The sequence below is a fragment of the Marmota flaviventris genome, chromosome X, assembly GCF_047511675.1.
Source record: "Marmota flaviventris isolate mMarFla1 chromosome X, mMarFla1.hap1, whole genome shotgun sequence".
Lineage (NCBI taxonomy): Eukaryota > Metazoa > Chordata > Mammalia > Rodentia > Sciuridae > Marmota > Marmota flaviventris.
This window is the reverse complement of record NC_092518.1, coordinates 30696364-30718783: the sequence shown is the minus strand read 5'-3', so window position 1 is coordinate 30718783 and position 22420 is coordinate 30696364. Positions and strand designations below refer to the sequence as shown.

Here is a 22420-nt window from a genome sequence, read left to right as displayed (position 1 = left end):
AATATTAGAAAAGAAGATAGACATCCACATTTACTATTATTTTTATTAAAACCTTATTTAAAAGGTTTGCCTCATGTATAACTATAAAGCTCTAAGAAAAAGGGGGAAGATATGGTGGCTCACACTTGTAATTCCAGCAGCCAGGAGGCTGAGGAAAGAAGATCACAAATTCAAGGTCAGCCTCAGCAACTTAGGGAGGCCTTAAGCAACTTATTGAGACCCTGTCTCAAAATTAAAGGGCTGGGGGTGGAGGCTGGGGATATGCCTCAGTGATGAAGTGTCCCTGGGTTCAATCCTTGATACCAAAAAAAAAAAAAAAAGGTTTGCATTGATGTAAATCAATTAAAATTAATCGCACTTTCATCCTCAAAAGTGAGGAATAAATGGAATGATTTTTTGGGGGGTACGAGGCATTGAACTCAGGGGCACTCAATCACTAAACCACATCCCCAGCCCTATTTTGTATTTTATTTCGAGACAGGGTCTCACTGAGTTGCTTAGCACCTTGCTTTTGCTGAGTCTGGCTTTGAACTTGCCATCCTCCTGCCTCCGCCTCATGAGCCGCTGGGATTACAGGTGCCCACCACTGCAACCAGCTGGAATGATTTTTAATAAACTCTTCTAAGACACACACAGAAAAAAAGAACATATACAAGAGGATGGAGGTATAGGTCAGTGGTGGAACACTTGCCTAGCCTGCACAGGCCCTGGGTTCAATCCCCAGCAGAAGGAGGAGGACTAGGAAGAGGAGGCGGAGAAGGAGGAGGAGAAAAAAGAGAAAGGGAAGGAGGAGGGTTAGGGCTGTAAATATTTCTTTCCCAAGTTTCTTTCTTGGGAACATCCAGTAATGCTATATAAATACTGTATTAAATTACTTTGACCAATAGGCCTGCTTCTAGAGAAGCACATTTAACTTATCAAATAGTGTAAGCCTGGCTCTCTGGAACCACAAAAGCCTTTCTTTACTTTCCATGTTCCCTGCCGACCTTGCCCTGAAGGGGATTTCACACTTCATTTGGCAATGAATGGCCACCCTAGGCCCTCTAAAACATGAAGGAACTTACCTTTTTGAGCCTCAGATTGGTGGCATTATTGCAGTATTTGTACCAGACTGACTTGAGAATGGATGCGAAGGGCGTGACCCCAATCCCTGCTCCCACCAACATCACCACCTCATAGCTGAACACGTCTTCACTGGCTGTACCGAAGGGTCCATCAACAGCTATCCTGAAAAGGAGTGGAGAGGAGGTAGTTAAGGGATGTCCTGCTTTTCACAATAAGATGGAGCTCTCATTCTACTGCAGATGTACAATATGGCAATTCCAACTGGGGCCATGTATCTATGACGCACTTTCTTCCATGAAATGATTAACAAGTAAACAACTTAGTGCAAACATTGGGGTTGAAAATAAGAAGAGGAATTTTAGCTAACTGAAAACATGATAACTCACCACGGCTATATTTTCACCTTCCCATCCTCCTTTCTTTCTTTTACACACACACACAGACACACACACACATACACACACACACAAAAACAAACAAACAAACAAAAAACACATGCACACACATATCTCTGTCTCTTGCCAGGACATCCTACACTTGAAATTCCTACTTATATTGCACACTGATGTGAGAATTTTCTAATATTATAACATCCTATAGATTTGCTATTCCCACTTCTCTTTTGTCTATTGATTGAGCTATTCAACAAACTTTTCTTCAGCATCTGTTAAGCGCCTGATACTACGTTAGGCATGTGGAGGGAGTGACGTAAAATCAATAATGCCTGGCATTTTCTCTCAAATAAATGGTGCTGATTAAAATTTAAGAATATTTTTGGCCAGGCACAGTGGCTCAGTGACTCAGGAGGCTGAAACAGGAGGATTGCAAGTTCAAGGCCAGCCTCAGCAACTTGGTGAGGCCCTGTATCAAAATAAAAAATAAAAAGAGGGGCTGAGGTTGTGGCTCAGTGCTAGAGTGCTCGGGTTCAATCCTCAGCACCACATAAAAATAAATAAAATAAAAGGTATTGTGTCCAAATGCAACTAAAAAATAAATACTTTTTAAAATAAAATAAAAAGGGCTGGGAATATAGCTCAGTAGTAAAGTGGCCCTGGGTTCAATCCCTATACAATAATAATAATAATAATTATTATTATTATTATTATTCTAATGATAATTTTGATTCATTACAGTTCAGTTTGTTAGAAAAGTCAATGTAACTTGGTATTAACGAACTTACAGGAATTTGAAAATATTTTTTACTAATTTATTATTAATATTTGGTCCAAATATTTTTAATTTTACATAAAGACATTAAAAATATGCATAAGCATACAACACACATGCAATGGGGAACACAGGGCTCTGTATATTCTTAGGGCCTCTGTGTTTTGTCAGAGACTCAGGAGATAGCATAGTGAGATGTGGGGAAAGAGGAGCTGTTGAGTGCCATTTTCCTTGAACACCTATACCTTTGTAACATGTGCCTTGTACTCACTTAGGTAGTTTCCAGGCATCTTGAAACTCCTGCTTATCACAGCCACAAGCATTGAATAGTCCCTCTGTCCAGTCCCCAACGATGCGGATGTGGATGCTAAAGAAGTCTTCCTCAGGGGCGGAGGTCAGTGTGAAAGGGTGCCACTCCAGCTTGGACACCTTGGGGCACTTGACAAAAATGTACTGACCCACCTCCATCTTGAATCCCTTCTTCTTCATCTGTAGCTCGATGGTTTTGAAAGGGTGAGTGACCACCTATGGAACAAAACATGTCTCTGGAAGTGACACTTATCCCAAAGATTTGCCCTTTCCGTATCCATATGGATAAAAGGCTGAGCTAAGATGTTCCATCTAGGTCTCTACTTCAGGGCCAACATGGAAGGTTCTCTAATTGGTCACTCGGAATTGTCCTCAGCTGTAGCCCATAGCCAATGATAGACTGCCAAAGGGATACAAAGATCCGGTTGTTTCTCCCAAATTTGGGACAACTCCAAGGGACCATCTCAACTCCAGCACCCCTTGTAGGATCAACTGAGGCCACAGTTGCCAGTATGTTGTAAGTCAGGGTCACCATTTCCCTCTCCCCAATTCCATTTTTTGTACTTTCTTTACAGATGCAGTTCCTGAGAACATATCCCTGTAAACTTTCTGCACACAATTCTCTGTCTCAGAGTCTTTACCAAGGAATCCAGCCTAAGTCATCAGCCTATTCTGATTTTCTCTCTCTCTCAGAAGTCAAGGAAGGCACAAAAAAAATAGGGGAGAAAAGGTGATAGTTTCCTGCTCAGCCTTCCTATCTCCCCAGGGGATGAGAGAGGGCCTTGAGAACTGGACAGAAGCAGATTCCACAGGCTATTATATACCAACACCCCCCAAAACCAAGTCAACTCTACTATCTGAACTTACCCTGAATCACACCTGGAACCTGTCCTATTCCATGCAATACATTTTTCCCTACTTGGGGAATCCATGAGTTATCTCTCCCCAAGCCAGTTCCTTCCCATCCACCGCCATCTTCATTCTGCATATACCCAAATGTTCCTAACAGCTTAACTCATAATAGCAAAAAATGGAAACAATCCAGATGTCCATCAACTAGTAAGTAGATAACTATTTTAAAAAAAATAGAACACAATAAAGAGCCATGCAGAAAGTAACATGCTGTTTTTTGTCAAAGACCTATCTACACTCCCATGTTTGTTGCAGCACTATTCCCAATAGCCAAGATACGGAATCAACTTAAGTGTCCATCAACAGATGAATGGATAAAGAAAACATGGTACATACATACAATGGAAACCTATTCAGCCCTATAAAGGAGAAAATCCTGTTATTTATAACAACATGGATGAATCTAGAGGATATTATGTTAAGTGAAATAAGCTAAACAGAGAAAGACGAATACCACATGATTTCATGCATATGTAGAATCTAAAAAAGTTGATCTCGTACAAGTTGAGAGTAGAACGGTGGGTACCAGAGGATGGAGTAAGTAGTGGGGAGGGAGAGATGGGCAAAGGTTGGTTAACAGATACTAAATCACAGAGAGGAGAAATAAGGCCAGACACAGTGGTGCAAGCCTGTAATCCCAGTGACTTGGGAAGCTGAGGCAGGATAACTGCAAGTTTGAGCCCAGTTTCAGTAGTTTAGCAAAACCCACCCTGTCTCAAAATAAAATGAAAGTGCTAGAGATGTAGCTCAATGGTAGAGTTCCCCTGGGATCCATCTCTAGTACTGTAAACAAACAAAAAAGCACAAATAAGTTCTGATGGTGACCATGAGTAACAATAATATACATTTCAAATTGCTAAAAGAGAGAATTTTTCTTTTTTCTCTGTGTGTGTGTGTTTGTGTGTTTGTGTGTGTGTGTGTGTGTGTGTGTGTGTGTAAATAGGGATTGAACCCAGGGTACTCTATCACTGAACTACATACTCCCAACCCTTTTTATTTTTTTTTATTTTGAGACAGAGTCTCACTAATTTGCTTAGGGCCTCACTAATTTGCCCAGTCTGGCCTCAACTTGAGATCTTCTTGCCTCAGCCTTCTGAGTGGCTGATATTACAGTCATGTGTCACCATGCCCAACTAGAAGACAGGATTTTGAATTTTCTCACCACAATAAAATGATATATGTTTGAAGTGAAGTGTATTCTAATTACACTGATTTGATCATTACACGAAGTATAATGTATCAAAACACTACATTTTACCTTCTAAATATGTACAATTATGTGTCATTTAAAAATAAAATAAGAATTAAAAAAAGAAAGAGAAATATACTGTTTCTTTCATGATTCCTAAAATACCTAAAAGAACTTCATACTATACAACTAAAGATAAATCAAGGGTCATCAAAGGAAAGTAAAATCAATGGAAACAAAATAGTAAGTTTTTAATGTTGTCTGATATTTCTGGGCTTTTCTTTTCATGGGTAGAGAGTTGTGGGAGAGTAGGAAATTCTTTTAATAAAAATTGTTGATTGGCCCAGGTGTGGTGGCACATGCCTATAATCCCAGTAACTCAGGAGGCTGAGGCAGGAGAATCATAGAGTCAAGGCCAGCCTGGGCAACTTAGCAAGACCCTGTCCCAAAATGAAAATTTAAATAAAACTTTTTTTAAAGGGCTGGGAATGTGGTTCTGTGGTAGAGTGCCCCTGGGTTCAATCCCCAGTACCCATGCCATTCCTCCAAAAAAGTTGGCTGGAGGTATAGCTCAGTGGTAAAGCGTGTGTTTAGCATGTGTGGCCCTAGATTTTGTCCCCAATACCACACAAAGAATTGTCAAACATTTCCAAAGCTTGTGATTTAAATACATCTTATATGATATGGTTGTATCCAACTTCCCTTCTGCTTCGAAATACAGAGTTGGAAAGAATAATTTCAAATCCAGAAAATTATGTTGAAAATTGTTTGCCATGTCATCATTTTGTGTGATTAATTTTTTTTTTGCCATATTGCAATTTTGCCATCACAGGCACAAATTGGATTTAACTAAGTAAGATACACTAGTGGACAGCATTCTCATTGGAGTATTTTGAGATAACACCTTGTTTCTTGTATTTGTTGGTCTGAGAAGAAAATGAATATCAATTTTCTTTACAAGAAAACAAGTTTTCCTTACAAGGATGGTTAAGAGACATATTTGTCAGGTTCACTCATGTTTTGTCCAGTAAGGGGAATTTTGTGGCAGCTTCTTTTGCTGATCTATGGGGTTTTTCTTATAATACAATATAAATAGCAAAAAAGGAGAACTGTTTGGTTTCCTATATTGCAAGACTTCCAATGCCAACAGGACTAGCTTTACTATGACCCTTCATAGACATCAAATGAAAAAAGTTTGGACAAAGGACAGAAGGAATTTGTATGTTTTGCAAAGATGACCCCATAGCAGGCCTTTGGTAAATACTTGTTGAGTTGAACTAAATTTCATTTGATAAGAATGGTCTTGTGTAATGTTTCTGGAAATTGTAACAAGGAGTTTCCATTTATATTTAGTTAGCTGAATGTTTATCTATGGGAAAAAAACCCATAGAAGAGTTTGTGGGGGAAAGCCCCTCTAGGCTTGGGGTTAGGAGACCAGATTTAAAGTGCAGCTTAATTAATTACTAACTTGCTTGAGACTTTGGGCACTTTGATATTCTGTAATTACATATAAAGCACATAAGAGGCAAAAATGACCTAAGAAATTATTTTAGCCTCAGTCAGACCTACCCTTGGTTCCTTAGTTCTTTTGGCATCTGAAAATTTTAAGACTCACTTCATTTCATTCTTCATTTTTAACTACCCAAATAATGCATCTTCTAGTGTCTCCAGTTAAAGGCCCAACCATTTGATGAATGGGCTAAGTACATTGAAATAAACTATAGGTTTCCTCTCTGCTTTAAATTCATCAGAAGAAACTGGGGCAAAACGAACTGGGCAAAAGATAACTCATAGAGAGAGACATAAGGAACTTGGGTAGAATTGTCCAATATAATCAGACACTGAGTACTAGTAATTCTTAACCCAACCAATACCTTGGTGATGACAACCTTCTGCTGAGATCGCCAAAACCGGACCAACCGCTCACAGAGATACAGGAACATGGGACCCACTATCCATTTCCAAGTCTGTAATCAGAGCAAAAATGAAAATGAGATATGTTAAAGAGTAAAGCTAATAAAATATTCAGAGAGAGAAAAAAATTTACAAGTCAGATTAATCTTCCTAGGATTGGCTAAACGTAGGATAAATAAATCTCTACAGCAGAATGTATGAAAAATATCTGAAGTTTTGATAAACTGTTGAACCTGTAAAAATGAATTTTCTCACCAGACTTGGTGGTGCATGCCTGCAATCCCAGCTACTCAGGAACTGAGTCAGGAGGATGGAAAGTTCAAGGCCCCATCAGCAACTTAGCAAGATGCTGTCTCAAAAAAAAAAAAAAAAAAAAAAAAAACTAAAAATGGCTGGGGATGTGGCTCAGTGGTAAAGCGCCTGTGGGTTCAATCCCCGGTACCAAAAAAAAAAATCTCCTTAGCCACATTGGAGAAATGTATCTATAGAATGAAACTTTCTAAGGAGGAACTACCCACAAGAATGAGATTTCCTCCTTCCTTCTCAGTGTCACAATTGCAGTTGCTATAACCCTACAGTAAAGCAAGGCTGGTTTCAGAATTAACATTTCTCTAAAGGGTAACATTTCAACAACCCAGTATTTTTATGCAACAGTGCAATTGCTTTCTCTCAGCCATGTAGTTAGGGAATAATCTTTTGCAAGATGACAAATGTTGTGCAAGAGATTAGCTGTTTCTTCAATATCCTGATAAACTAGGAGCTGTGCAATGCACTTGCTGAATAGAAACAAATCCAAAGGCTTCTAGAATTCTCTAAATACCTTTCTGGTCAGATTATGCAGTGTTTCAGTATACTGGAATTATTCTATAGTATTGTTGGCTATATAAAAACATTTAGGCCAAGCAGATCTACCCTGAGACTCAGCTACTTGGATTCCCAATTTAATAAAGTAGCAAAAAATTGTAGAATGCAATATCATCTGAAATATGACTTTCCAGAATGGATTTCAAAGAGGAAAAAAAAAAATCAGGGAATGCACCCCCCATAGCTTCATATATGATCTTCCATTAAATTATTTGCTTATGAAAATTTTTCCAGGTGAGAACATGTTCCCATCTTCAGACAAAGTTGGACAATATTTGCACCAGAGGTCAGGAATGTTCTGCTGCTAGTCTTCATTTTCATGAGACAGGTATTTAAAACAGTCTTGAGTCATCCATCTATTTCTTGGGTGCCAACACGGGGTGCCATTGAGTGGAACCAGGTTTGGGCATTGCTTCTAATAGCCCCAGAAAACCAGAAGCTCCTTTGAAGCAGATGTCTGCTAAGATTGTAGTACTATGACTCTAGCTGTCATCGAGGAAATGTGCCTTCCCCAGCCCCTAAGAAGCCTGGCAATATGGTTCCCTTTTTATCCTTTCTATTGATGTTTGCATGTGGTGTGGGCAGTGCACTAATGTGTCTGGTTGGTTTTTTTTTTTTTTAATTTTTATTGTTGGTTGTTCAAAACATTACATAGTTCTTGATATAACATATTTCACACTTTGATTCAAGTGGGTTATGAACTCCCATTTTTACCCCGTATGGTTGTTTTGTTAATGAACAAAGATGCTCAAGAATAAGACTTCATAGCATGCTGCATCTGGGGGAAGGGTATTCCTATGCTAAGAGAGTAGGAAAAAGGGAGAAAATGGGATGCAAATATGCTTTTATGTCATACTGTGTATAAGAAAAGAATAATAATCCTATCCAGAATCCCTTGTACAAATGATGATTCTTGTCCAGTTTTATAGCAATGGTGTTTTAATCAACTTTTTGTCACTGTGACCATAATATCTGACAAGAACAACTTGTAAGAGGGAAAGTTTATTTGGGCTCAAGGTTCCAGAGGTTTAGTACGTGGTCAACGAAGTCCATTGCTACAGAACATCATGGCAGAAGGGTATGGCAGAGGGAAGCTGTTCACCTCGTGGTGGTCAGGAAGCAGAAAGAGGAGAGAGTAGGGGCCACAGGGAAAAGGAACCATTCCAGACACGCCCCATGACCCACCTCCTCCTGTCACACACCCCCGCCCCCCCCCCACCTACAGTTACCACCCAGTCAGTCCATTCAAAGTAGAACAGAGGGATTAGGTTGCAGCTCTGATAATCTAATCATTCCATCTCATGATTCTGCATTAACACAGGAGCACTAGGATGACACCTCATATCCAAACCATAATAAATGGCTAGCGCAAGAAACAATAAAGTATACTGTCTGTCAATGAGGGGAAAGATATAAAAATTACAAGTCCCTCTTCTCACTTTATGGAGCAGAGATTTTGAGGAAACACGAAAAGGAGCCCTTCAGAACTCCCTATAGGGAAAGGAAATATTTTTTACCCTCAGTCACCAGTACCACACTCTTGCTCCGTCACATGGTGCCATCGGGTGTTTGTGTGAACCTAGCTTTCCAGCCTCCTTCAGGCCTGAAAGACTGGACCTCCTAATCCCTAAAGGCATTGCAGGGTGTCACATCATCAATTTTCTTCCCAGTTCTGAAAGCCTTATAGAAAGTCTTATTTCCTGGTATCTGAAGAGGCCTCTAGCTGCTTATAAGGGATTTATCAGCTCAGGATGGAATCCTTAACAGTCCTTGTGAAAAGCACTAACTGCTGTTTTTGTGGTATTCACATCCAAAAGAAAAGAGATGGAACTTCTTGAACCCATAATCTTTTTTTGTTTCTTTGTTTTGGGTACTGGGGATTAAACCCAGGGCCCTTAACCACCGAGCCACATCCCCAGGCCTTTTTATTTTTTTATTTTGAGACAGGGTCTTGCTATGTTGTTTAGGGCCTTACTAAGATATTGAGACTGGTCTTGAACCTGGTGATCCTCCTACCTCAGCCTTCTAAATCTCTGGGATTATAGGTGTGCCCCACCAGGTGCATGGCACCAAACAACAATTTTAAAACGCTGCTTTGCCAAGTTTTCTTTCAGGACATTGATAACAGATCAATGCAAAAAAAAATATAATTCTTTCAAGAAAGAATTCTAGCCAATAAATATAGTAGAGAAAAGTAGATTTGACATCCTAGAAGTTCTGTGACATTTGTAACAGACAACTCTATGACATTTGTGCACATCTTAGACATAGTTTAAAGACTGACAGTAATAAAACTTTAATAGCAACAATGAGTCATACATACCATAGGAGGATTCCCAGCGAAGTCCGGAACTGGACAGCCTGGTTTTCCCCACTGTGTGATATTGTCTTTACATGAATTTTGCCTAGTGTAATTCAAACTCCTGTCAGTCTCTCCACGTACAATCCGTCTAGAAGAAAAACATGCAACTAATTCATTTAGTAGCAAGAAATTAAGCTATCTGTGTTTTTAAATTCTGGGTTTTGAGTTTTTTTTTTTTTTCTTCTTTTTTATTTCTTTCAGTGCTGGGGATTGAACCCAGGGCCCCACTTGCACTAGGCAATGAACTATGTCCCCAGCCAGATATTCTGCATATTTTAAGTACCCCTAACATGGGTCCTGTAGTTTTTACTTAAAAGCTGTACCTTCTCATCACCCCCCCAATAGATTAGAAGAAAGAAAATACGCAATTTTTCCTTTTTTTTTTTTTACATTATGGATTGAACCCAGGCATGCTCTACTACTGAGTCACATCCCGAGCCCTTTTAATTTTTTTATTTTGAGATAGGGTCTTGCTAAGTTGCTGAGACTGTCCTTGAACTTGTGATCCTTCTTCCTCAGCCTCCCAAGTCTCTGGGATTAAGTCATACACCACCACATAACAGCAAAATATGTGATCCTAAGCAATGGGGGGAAAAAAAGTATGCAATGACACAAAGAATATCTGCATTTACCGTAGAGAGCAGATCTTGGATCATCAATATGAGTTTTCTTAAGGGGAGAATGTGTGCTTCTGCCTTGAGATTATTTTCATTTACAAAGAATAGAAACCAAAAAACTTCAAATCTACAGAGTGGCTACTAGCCTAAACAGTGCCTTTGTGTATATTAGAAAAAAGGCTCCCCTTCTGTGAGGGCAGTCCTGCAGGCAAAGGGATTAGCCAGCTACCTTGCCTCTCTTTGGTTGGGCACCCTTATGTAGTAGACAACCTATACAGTCATACATAGTGGCCCTGAGACTTAGCAGAAGTACTTTATTTGTGGGTACAAAAATCATGTAACTGCCTGTAATCCCAGCAGCTTGGGAGGCTAAGGTAGTAGGATTGCAAGTTCATGACCAGCTCCTGCATCTTAGAGAGGTCTTAAGCAATTTAGTGAGGCCCTAAGCAATTTAGCAAGGCTCTGTCTCAAAATCAAAAATATGTGGCTCAGTGGTTAAGCCCCTGGGTTCCATCCCCAGTACCAAAATAAATAAATTAATATGCAATTGTTTTTGGAGAGTTGAGAGGTTTTTTGTTTTGTTTTGTTCTGCTTTATTTTTTGTTCTATGGATTTCTCAGTGCTTAGAAAGAGTTTATCAAGGATCAGAGTGAGGAAGTGGGTTAAGAATGCATGCAGAGGTTGCTCAAGGGTGCTTCTCCCCACCCTTCCCCTTTTCACACTTAAGTCTTGGCCACAGCTAGACTGACTTGGCTCTGGGCAGACTGTTTGAGTATCTACCTCCCCCACTCCTACTTTCCTGGAACTCTGTAGCCACCAGGGAACTTCCCTGGGCCTGCCTTGGCGAGCAGGTGGCGTGAAACAGTAGAAAAGGAAGCCTGGTATTAAAGAGGGTTCCTCCCGAGCAAGCTCTGTATCTCCATGAGGGTGTTCATCACAGTTCCCTTTAAGCTGCTATTATTCTAGGCCATTACCAGCCAAGGTGGCCTGGCCTACATATTTTTTTTTCTGCTTCCACATTTTTTATTGGTGCATTTTTTGTTGTATAAAATGATGGGATTCACACAAGCACAGAGTGTAGCCATATAACTTGGCTCACACCCCTCCCCAGCACTTCCCCCTCCCTCCCTCCTCCCCTGCTTTTGATACCTTTCCTCTACTGCTCTCCCTTTGATTTTCTTTTTTTTTTTCTCCCTTTGATTTTCATGAGATCCCTGCCCTTTACCTTTGTTTTCCTTTTTCCTCTCTAGCTTCCACATAGGAGAGCAAACATGTGACCCTGGATCTTTGGAATTTGGCTTATTTTGTTTAAAATAAAGGCTTCCAGTTCTATCCATTTTCCTGCAAATAACAATTTCATTTTTTCTTAATGGATGAATAAAACTCCATTGTGTACCTATACCACGTTTTCTGTGTCCATTCATCCATTGATGGACACCTAGGCTGTTTCCATATTTTGGCTATTGTGAATTGTGTTGCAATAAACATGGGTATGCATGCATCATGAGAGTATGATGACTTTAGTTCTTTTAGACAAATACCAAAGAGCATATAGCTAGGTCCTATGGTGGTTCCATGCCTAGTCTTTTGAGCAACCTCCATACTGACTTCTATAATGGTTGTACCAATTTACAATCTCACCAACAGTGTAAAAGAGTTCCCTTTTCTCTACATCCTCTTCAATATTTATTACTATTTGTACTCTTTTTTTTTTTAAAGAAAGAGTGGGGGAGAGAGAGAGAGAGAGAGAGAGAGAGAATTTTTTTAATATTTATTTTTTAGTTCTCAGCTGACACTATTTGTACTCTTGATGACAGCCATTCTGACTGATATGAGATTAAAATCTCAGTGTAGTTTTGATTTGCATTTCCCTAATTTGTATTTTTTTCTTTTGAAAAGTGTCTGTTTATTAACTGGTTTTTGGGGTTTTTTTAGTGTTAAGTGTTTTGAGATATATATATATATATATATATATATATATATATATATATATATATATATATATCTCCTAACAGAAGAGTAGCTAGCAAAAATTTATCTTTTTGATCTTCAGATTCCTTGTCTACAATTACCGTTCCCCAGAAATGGGGATAGTGAGAACAATTATTCATTTGGGGGGGATTAAAAGAAACATTTCATGCCAAATTCTTAGCATAGAGCCTGATAGAGAACAAATGTTCAATAGAAGTTCACTGCTACCTTTATTATATTAGAATGTTAGAAGGTAAGATCCACAGATTTTTCTGACTAATACTCCCCACAGTACCTGAGATAGGTCCTCATATGCAATAGGCAGCCAAGAAATAATGGTTGGCTTAAATCAAAACCCACTGAACTACAGCAAACCTGTTCAACTAGCACATCATTAACCACTCTGCCTTGGGAGTTTTCCTAATTCACTAGTGATTGAGCCACAGGAGACAATACTATAGACCTTACCAGTGCTCTCAATATGTTTTTTGTTTGTTTATTTGTGTATTTTTGTTGTTGTGTTTTTGTTTTGGTACTGAGGATTGGACCTAGGGGTGCTTAACCACTGAGTCACACCCCCAGCCCTTTTTATTTTTTATTTGAGACAGGGTCTAGCTAAGGTGCTTAGAGCCTTCCTAAATTGCTGAGGCTGACCTTGAACTTGCAATCCTCCTACCTCAGCTTCTGGAGTCACTAGGATTATAGGCAAGCACCACCCCATCTGGTTCAATATGTTTTATACACTAGCAAAGATACTCAGACTTGGTTGTATTTTTCAAGCTTGCTATAAATACCTGCACTGTAAATAGCAACTAATTGTGTGTAAGAAACTACAAATGTTGCTAACTGATTTCTATTGAACTGACCTCTGCAGACAGGCTGACCACACATAAGTAAGGAAGTCACCATGTCCAGTAGGGCACCACACCTGGAAATTGAATGACATAAAGTCCTTGGCTTTGGAATTAAAACTTACTCAGCTCCGTGGATGGCAAGACCAATGAAGAAGATCACAAAGAGATGGTGTGTGTACCAAAACACTTCAAAGTAAGATCTCCGGATGGTTTTGGTAGAGGAGGTGATAATTAAGATAAGACACAGTGTTATGACAATTCCAGTGATGCCTGCCAAGCGAGTCACAGCCACATACAGGCCTCCTTCAGGGTTCTGTAAAATATGCACACACACACACACACACACACACACACATTATTGTAGGCTCTCAGATGCAAGACTGCCCATTCACAAAGTGTCCAGTATACAGGACAATAGGTGTTTTCATCTCCCCCCCTTTTGGATAATACTAATCACCCCTCACAGAAACATATAGACACAGAGTAGATATCTCTAAATTTTAAAGGAAACTTACATGGTTGGGGAATCATAGAAAATATGAATTGATACCAGGGATTAAACCCAGGGACGCTTAATCATTGAGCCACATCCCCAGCCCAATTTTGTATTTTATTTAGAGACAGGGTCTCACTAAGTTGCTTAGGGCCTTGCTCAATTGCTGAGACTGGTTTTGAACTCACAATCCTCCTGTCTCAGCCTTCTGAGCCACTGGGATTACAGACGCACCACTGTGCCCAGCTTAAAGACAGTTTTAAGGGAATATAAAATAAATCATTGACTAAAAGATGACCTAGAACTTTCTAAAGGTCTTTCTCCCTTTTATTTGGAAAAGGCTACAGTGCTTATAGATTTATAAATACATCTTAGGCTGGATTCCCCAGAAGTAGACCCTGAGATGAGGATCCATGAGCAAGAATTCATTATAGCCAGATGCAATGGTGCACACCTGTAATCCCTGCGGCTCTGGGAGGCTGAGGCAGGAGGATCGCAAGTTCAAAGCCAGTCTCAGCAATTTAGTGAGGCCCTAAGCAACTTAGCCAGACCCTATCTCTAAATAAAGTATAAAAAGGGCTGGGGATGTGGCTCAGTGGTTAAGTGTCCCTGGGTTCAATTCCTGGTATCAAAAAATAAATAAATAAAAGAATTCATTATGAAGAATGGACCTTAAGGGAAACTGTAAAGGGAATAAAGAATAGAACAAGATAAAACAAAAAGCTAAGCAAGGGGATGGTCTCAGAACAAGTTTCACGGGAGAAAGCTTCAGCCCGATCCCGCAGGGGAACTCTGGAGGAAGTTACACCTCGGAGTTTATCCTGAAGAAGCTGGACTACTGTGGTCTGCTCTCATCAGTTATTGGCCAAGGGCTACCCAGGGAGAGGTAACCAACCAGGCCCTTTCAGATGTCTGAACTTTTGGGCAAAGGGATGCTGGTAGTCCCGGGGCAGTTTTTGCAGAAGGAAACCCAGGTATAGGTCATTGAACACACTCCGAGGAAGCACAGGTACAGTACAGGTGACTCAAGGAGATCTGGTCAGAGTGTGGCAGTGTCAGCTCACCATTGTGTTCATTTTGTGACCCTTATTATTACTGGGCAAACAATGAACAATGAAAAGAAGAATTATTCAAGATATCATAGGAAAAGAATTTGTTTTGTTTGATGCTGTTTAATTCTGTCCCTAAGAAGATCAGGCAATTTTTCTCTCATGTCACTTTGAGGATATGAATTTGAGCAAAATTAAATGTCTTCTCTTGTGATCTTTTCTGAACAGAAAAAAACATGTTTGAAATTTAATGCATAGTTATGAGATTTAGCCATCTTCCCAAGCCATTGGGCATTGGCTTGGAGCTTCTCTAATAAGCTTTGACATCTCCTGGGACAGGAGAAGTCCTTGCCTCTGGATACCCTCATGGCTGCCCAAGAAAACACTGAACTTGGGCTGGGGTTGTGGCTCAGTGGTACAGCACTTGCCTGGCATGCACAAGGCACTGGGTTCGATCCTCAGCACCACATAAATGTAAAATAAAGATATTAAAAAAAAAAAAGAAAACACTGAACTAATTCTTAGTGTACCAAGGATTGCAAAGTAGCAGACACAGGCCACCCCTCAGATGCTGTAGGTTAAAAAAGAACAAAAGATCACTGTCAACTGTCAGCCAGTGGCTGGCCTGATGCTTAGGCCAGGGTGCTCCCTAATTCACAAAAGTACTTTGTAGAACACCAACATCTGGGATGGGGAATAGTAATCTGGAGGAATAGTAATCTGGGGTGGGGGTCTGCAAATTAATCCAAGCAGGCCAGATTTGCCCTCCATCTGTTCTTTTTTTTTATTGTTTTATTTTTGCTTTTGTTACAAGGAATTGAACCCAGGGAGGTTTAACCACTGAGCCACATCCCCAGCCCTTTCTATTGACTTCTTTATTTATATTTTGAGATGTTATTGTTCCAGCCAAGATGAGTTCTTCACTCAGTGAAATCCTGTTTTAACAGCTTAGGGGACATCTAAATCAGGAAAAGAGAGGCTTACCTTAATTTTTTCTCGAGCAAAATTGAGATAATTTTCACCCTCTTTGTCTCCAATTTCAGAGAGTGCTATTGAATAAGGGTCGGAGTTCTTGACTCGGGCATTCACACACCACTCCACGTTGAACAGATGTGCAATGGTATGGATTGCTAAAGAGGGCAGAGAAGAGAAACAAAGAGGGTGAGGCATTTGCACAAATGTAGTATAATCTGGGTTTCTGGCCACAGCCTCTGACTCTATGATAAGTCACATAGACACAGAGGTGGCCTAGGATGCTAATAAACAAGAACTGACTCTTCATAACCCAGAGAGGCAAAGCTATTCTAGAGATGAAACAGACTCCTTATGAAGTATGAAATTCCTTCCTTCAAAACTGGCTATTTTCCTGCCAATTTGATTCTGAATTTTTGTGGAGCAATAAGCAAGCAGTATAGCCTAGCCTCTTTCCCCAGGGTGCTAATGGTTAATACCATTAATAGCGGGTAAGCTCCTTTCTGCTTTGTGGTTATGGAGAAATCACTTAACCTCTCTGATCTTGGTTTCCTCATTTGTAAAATAAAGGTGTTGAGCTACATACTCCTAAAGATTCAATCAATTTCTGAGAATCTACTGTGGTAGGATAGAGGAAATGAGAGATAGAAAGGAGATATAAAGGAAGGACAAGAATATAGAATTTTAATTCAGAGTTCCACATACTTTTCCAGGCCTGCTACTTCCACCTTCCTGAGAAATCTGTAAATCTATCTGTACACTGATAATCAACCCTTCCAATAATTAGATTCAGCAAAGAGAGATATATGATATAATGAGGAACTTATAACTTAGGGTACTTTCCAGAGTTATCTATTGATCAGATAACAAAGATCACATTAGCCTAAGGATACAGAGATTGACCAGACCACAAGAACCCATCCTGAGATCACTGGACTGATATCATTCCTACATACCTTTCCATACCCGCCCCTCTCCAAGTTTCCTTTAAAGCAGAGCTGGGAACCCCCAAAATGCATCTCCTCCTTGAGATGGCCCCCATTATCCCTCGAATGTGAACCTATTTTCTTAAATAAACCTGTCTATGCCTCTGACTGGCACGTGCTAAAATTCTTTTCCATTATGTATGCCAAGAACCCCACTGGCGGGGATCGGGTTCTCCCTTCTCTCTGGACACTGCTCATACCCTTCTTCCCAGGCACGTCTTCTCCTGTGACACTACAAAATAGCCTCAGTCTCTGAGAGGGTTAGATATGCCCTCATTCTCTCTCCCTCCTTAATATATTTGTGCTCAAACAAGAGAATTCTTTATATATGCCTAATAGCTGGCCCATTCACCTGACTCCATAATTACCTCCAGAGAGAGATGACAAATGTGAGTGCTTTGGTACAAACCAATGGCCACCAGTATGAACCTCTTAAGGAAAAAACAAATTGCATTTCTTTATTTCACTTTCACAGCATCTACCAGATGCCAAACACTGTTATAGGTGCATTATGATGACTTAATCCTTACCCTGACCTGTTGATGTAGATGCACTTAATAACTGCTCCTCTCACAGATGAGGAGACTGGAGTATAGACTGCTATAAAACCTTGCCCAGGGTCACCAATCCCTCAAAGCTGGCTTTGAATGAAACCTATTTTCTTACCAATTTGACTTCCAATCTTTGTAACAGGATTTTGGCAGACATTCCTTTTTTTTGGGGGGGGGGGGCAGGGGCATACGGGGGATTGAACTCAGAGGCACTCGACCACTGAGCCACATCCCCAGCCCTATTTTGTATTTTATTTAGAGACAGGGTCTCACTGAGTTGCTTAGCACCTCACTTTTGCTGAGGCTGGCTTTGAACTTGAGATCCTCCCACCTCAGCCTCCTGAGCCGCTGGAATTACAGATGTGCGTGTGCCACTGCACCTGGCTCAGAAATTTCTTTTGAAAGATTTCATTTGCTACAACTCAAAAAGCCTGTGTGATCTGGTAGGAAAAGAGGAACCCAGTCCAATGCCTATAAACTAAGCCTCTTTTACTCAGGGATAAACTTAAGGGCAAAGTAAAAGCCTGGTTTGTTCAGTACATGTCTACTGCCTGACACATGAATTATTTAATAAATGAATTAATGGAGATTGGATAAGGGTCCTAGGCACATCCTTTCCTGTACCACTACCACCTTAATAATTATAATAACAACATGTAATGTATGTACACACATATATCTAATATATATATATATACACACATATATATACACACATATGATAATAAAATAACAATAATGAAATGCTTAGCTGATAAGTGCTTTCTTAAGGGATTCTCAATTTATGAGCTAATATTCCCATAGGTTTACTATTAAAAAAATCAACATGTATAACCAGGCAATTCTGTAGGATAAATAAAAGCTGTCATATGTGGATTAACAGACTTTTGTGTTTTTTTTTGGTACCAAGGATTGAACCCAAGAGTGCTCAAACACTGAGCCATATCCCCAGCTTCTCCGCTCCCCTGCCTTTTTTGAAACAGGGTCTCACTAAGTTGCCTACAGCCTTGCTAAGTTGCTGAGGCTTTGCACCTGTGATCCCCCTGCCTCAGCCTCCTGATCCTCTATGATTACAGGCATAGCACTCCCAGTAACAAACATTTTGATACTAAAAAAAAAAATGAGAAAGTGTTAGGACATCAGGATTGACTTTTCCTATGGCACATTTTAATTTATAGGAAGATCCTAAAATGAAAAACTTTAAACCTAAAGGAATAAGTCCTAATTACCAGAAACAGTCATGAATACTTTTGAATAGAACTCATTAAAAAATACAGCATATCTGACTACAGCATAATCAACCTGTAAAGGCTGATCTCTTAACACGTAGGTTTTCAAGAACAGAGGGGAACTCTCTGCAGGGCACAGCGGCACATGCCTGTAATTCCAGCAGCTCGGGAGACTGAGGCAGGAGGATCGTGAGTTCAAAGCCAACCTCAGCAACTTAGTGAGGCCCTAAGCAACTCAGTGAGACCCTGTCTCTAAATAAAATACAAAATAGGACTGGGGATGTGGTTCCGTGATCAAGTGCCCCTGAGTTCAATCCCTGGTACCAAAAAAAAAAAAAAAAAAAGAATAGAAAGAACTCTCTGATTCCAATTTTTCTGCCCAATTCCTTACCAGTGTGAAGTGCTATCATCCACGCCACCATTTTATGAAAGGTGAGGTTTCTGTCCAGTTGTCTTCGAATTCTTGTTGAGCAGCACTTTGGATTAAGGAGAAAAGAGTGGGAAAGAAATTATTATCAAGAAGTCTTTGTAGGCCAGATGTGGTGATGCATGTCTGTAATCCCAGTGGCTTGAGAGGCTGAGGCAGGAGGATCATAAATTCAAGCCAGCCTCAGCAACTTATCGAGGCCCTAAGCAATGTAGTGAGAACCTGTCTCTAAATAAAAAAAATAAATTAAATTAAATATAAAAGGCTGGGGATGTAGCTCAGTGGTTAAGTGCCCTTGGATTCAATCCCTGATGCAAAAAAAAAAAAAAAAAAAAAAAAAAAAATCCAAAAAACAAATAAACAAAAAAAGCAAACAAACATGAAGTCTTTGTGCCAGACTTTTGACCTGTATCATCTCATTTAGTTTTCAGTACCACCCTATAAATTTTATCCTTCTATTCATTTGATAGATGAGGAAACTAAAGCTCAGAGAGATATAATCATCTTCCCTATCAAACAGCCAGTAAGAAATGTGACTGGCTTAACTAATATGTTTCCTGTTCTCATACCAGTGACACAGTCTCACTTAGAATCCATTGCTTAATTGTATAAAAATGTGAATTTGGATAGAAAACATATCTAACCATGTAGTTTCCAGTTCCAATTAGTTTATGCAATAAGCAGAGAATGTAGAAGTTAATAAAGAGTAGGCCTGACCTGTGAGTATACAGTCTAGAAGGGACATAGACAAGTGAAAGTTTCTACAGCAAGTGAATAGTTAAAAAAAAAAAAAAACAAAAACAAAAACAGCACTGTTTCTAGAACATCCACAGCGCAGGAAGAGTAAAACGGGTCCACTTGCTTATGTTGGTCAGAGACATCACAAGGGAGGTCACTGAACAAATAATAATACATAGAAATAACAAGAATAGTCTGGCATGGTGGCACACACCTATAATTCCAGTGGCTGAGATGCTGAAGCAGAAGGATTGCAAGTTTGAGGCCAGCCTCAGCAACTTAGCAAGACCCTGTCTCAAACTAAATAAATAAATAAAAGCCTAGAGATGTGCTCAGTGATTAAGTGCTCCTGGGTTCAATTCCCAGTACAATAAGAAAAAAAATCCCATTAAGGAGATATCATTATTATCCTACACAACAGATGAGGAAATAAAGGCATAAAGAGATTTCCTTGCCTTAGGTCACACAGCCAGTAAGTGGCAGAGATGAGACTTAAACTTGGGCCATCTGACAATAGAATTTATACCAATATATCAATATTTCGTATCTCACATGATTACATTGACATTAAAGGTAACATTTGGGGCCAGGAGTGGTGGCGCACACCTGTAATCCCAATGACTCGGGAGGTTGAGGTAGGAGGATCGAAAGTTCAAGGCCAGCCTCAGCAAAAGCGAGGCACTTAGCAACTCAGTGAGACCTTGTCTCTAAATAAAATACAAAACAGGGCTGGGGATGTGGCTCAGTGGTTGAGTGCCCCTGAGTTCAATCCCTGGTACCAAAAAGAGAGAGAGAGAGAGAGAGAGAGAGAGAGAGACAGACAGACAGATAATGGGAGAGTAAAGCACCAAAATATCTTAGATATTTTAAATATCTGGATCTATTTGATTTAAATTAGTGGTGTTGGATATTTGGCTTACTTATTGTTAATAAAATGTTCTGATTTTACAGAAAAATATAACTGCATGGAAAATCGTGCTTCCTCCACTATGTCTCAGTGAGCCACACCCAGACAGGGCAGGCTGCTTAAACCATGAGAGCTGACTCTTGGAAAAATTGAAGAAGTACTAGGAAGGAAGAGACCGATGATTCCAGAAAAAGAAGAAAAAAATAGGTCTTATTAAGTGCCTTCTATGAGCCAGATAGTTTATCATAATCATTACCTCATTTGATGTGATGACATAACATTATTGTGTTTTTTCATGGTACTGGGGATCAAATCTGGGGCCTCACACATGCTAGGCAAGTACTCTACCACTGAGCTACAGCCTCAGCCCCTTATTGTCCTCTTTTTATAGAAAACAAAATTAAAATCTCACATTGTCTGGGATATAAGTCTATTTGTCTAAAAAAGGTTAATGCCCTTTTCCATCAAATCAAATGCAAGGATACAGTCACTATTGTGTTAAGTGCCTAAAAACCTAAGACAAGAATTTAAATGTAAGTACTTTATGTGGAAGGTAGTCACAGTAAAGACGGTAGAATTAAAGCCTCAGGAGAAACCAATAAAGGTTGTTTTATTGTGTCAGTTACCACTAGCACATATCAGTGGGCTCAAATACATCAGGGAACTCTGGGAGACAATAGGTTTTGTCCCAAAGGTTTTCTGGTTTGGGGTTTGTTTGTTGGTTTTTGGTTTTTACCCAAGGGATTAGGAAACTTGGGTGATCATCCAACAAATTTCCCCCATCATTGGCTAAGGGATGCTCTCAGGGATCAACTCCCTAGTATTTCAGACTTGCCCCAGGAGAGGGCTAACGGAAAACCCCCAGGCAGAGAATGACAGGTGTTAGCAGGAGGCAGCTGCCTATTTATTGCAACTGCCAGTGCCTAGGGAAGATGGCAGAGCACCAACCTCATCAGCAGTGACTCAGTGTTCACCAGTAAACCGAGCAGTGACTCGAGCCCTCAAAAGAAGATTTTCCTATCTGAAATAACTTATTTTACATTTCTGTTGGTTAAAAAAAAAAAAAACCTGCCCATCTTTGTTTACTTGTATGGTTTCATTGTCTTTTGTGCTTTTTTCAAGTTGTTTTAATACTTTGTGTCCTTTACAGTTTTAAGGAAATACCCTTTCCAATTTTCCAACTGCCACATTCCTCCCTAGTTTCTAAGAGTCCTTGTGATGTTATGACTTTATATCATCTTTCCCCCATGAGTTTGGATGGAACCTGGGACTATGAGGAAATATCACTCTCCTGATTTTGTTATAGGGCAAAAGGGATTTTTGCAGAAGTAACTAAAGTTCCAAGTTGACTTTAAAAGAGAGATTATCTGGGTGGGCCTGACTCAATCACGCAAACTCTTTACATCTGGGTCTAAAGTTTGAGATGTAGGAAGTCAGAAATTTGAAGCCCAAGAAGGATTTGCTGTGGTATTTCTGGCTTGAAGAAGAAAAGGGGCACATGACAGGGAATACAGGGGGCTCTAAGATCCAAGAGTGGTCCCTGGATGACTGCCAGCAAAGAAACAGGGATCTCAGATGTGCCACCACAATGAATTGAATTCTGCCAACAAGAATGAGCTTGGAAGGGGATTTTTACACAGAATCTTCAGATGAAAATTCAGTCCAGGAGCCACTTTGATTTCAGTCCTGTGATTCCCTGAGCAGAGAAGCCAGCCACAGGATATTGAACTTCTGAACTATAGAACTATAAACTCATAAATGAGGGTTGTTTTAACCTACTGAACTTGTGGTTTGTTATACAGCAATAGATGACTAATACAGTCCCTACTAGAGGAGTGAAACCA

The 22420-nt window shown here is 39.8% G+C and overlaps 2 protein-coding genes across 2 annotated transcripts in view; one reads left to right on the top strand and one right to left on the bottom strand.

The window, feature by feature from the left end:
- Cybb (cytochrome b-245 beta chain) overlaps positions 1–22420 on the bottom strand; it is a 45032-nt gene that overhangs the window by 10074 nt on the left and 12538 nt on the right. The window contains exons 4-10 of the mRNA XM_027927465.3: positions 18896–18980; positions 15751–15896; positions 13347–13537; positions 9744–9870; positions 6517–6609; positions 2504–2757; positions 1065–1227 (exon numbers count right to left, since the gene is read on the bottom strand). Coding sequence (XP_027783266.1) covers positions 1065–1227; positions 2504–2757; positions 6517–6609; positions 9744–9870; positions 13347–13537; positions 15751–15896; positions 18896–18980 — 1059 coding nt within the window. The remainder of the gene's footprint in view (positions 1–1064; positions 1228–2503; positions 2758–6516; positions 6610–9743; positions 9871–13346; positions 13538–15750; positions 15897–18895; positions 18981–22420) is intronic.
- The window catches only part of Dynlt3 (dynein light chain Tctex-type 3), a 62819-nt gene that overhangs the window by 35559 nt on the left and 4840 nt on the right, over positions 1–22420 (top strand). The window lies entirely within an intron of this gene.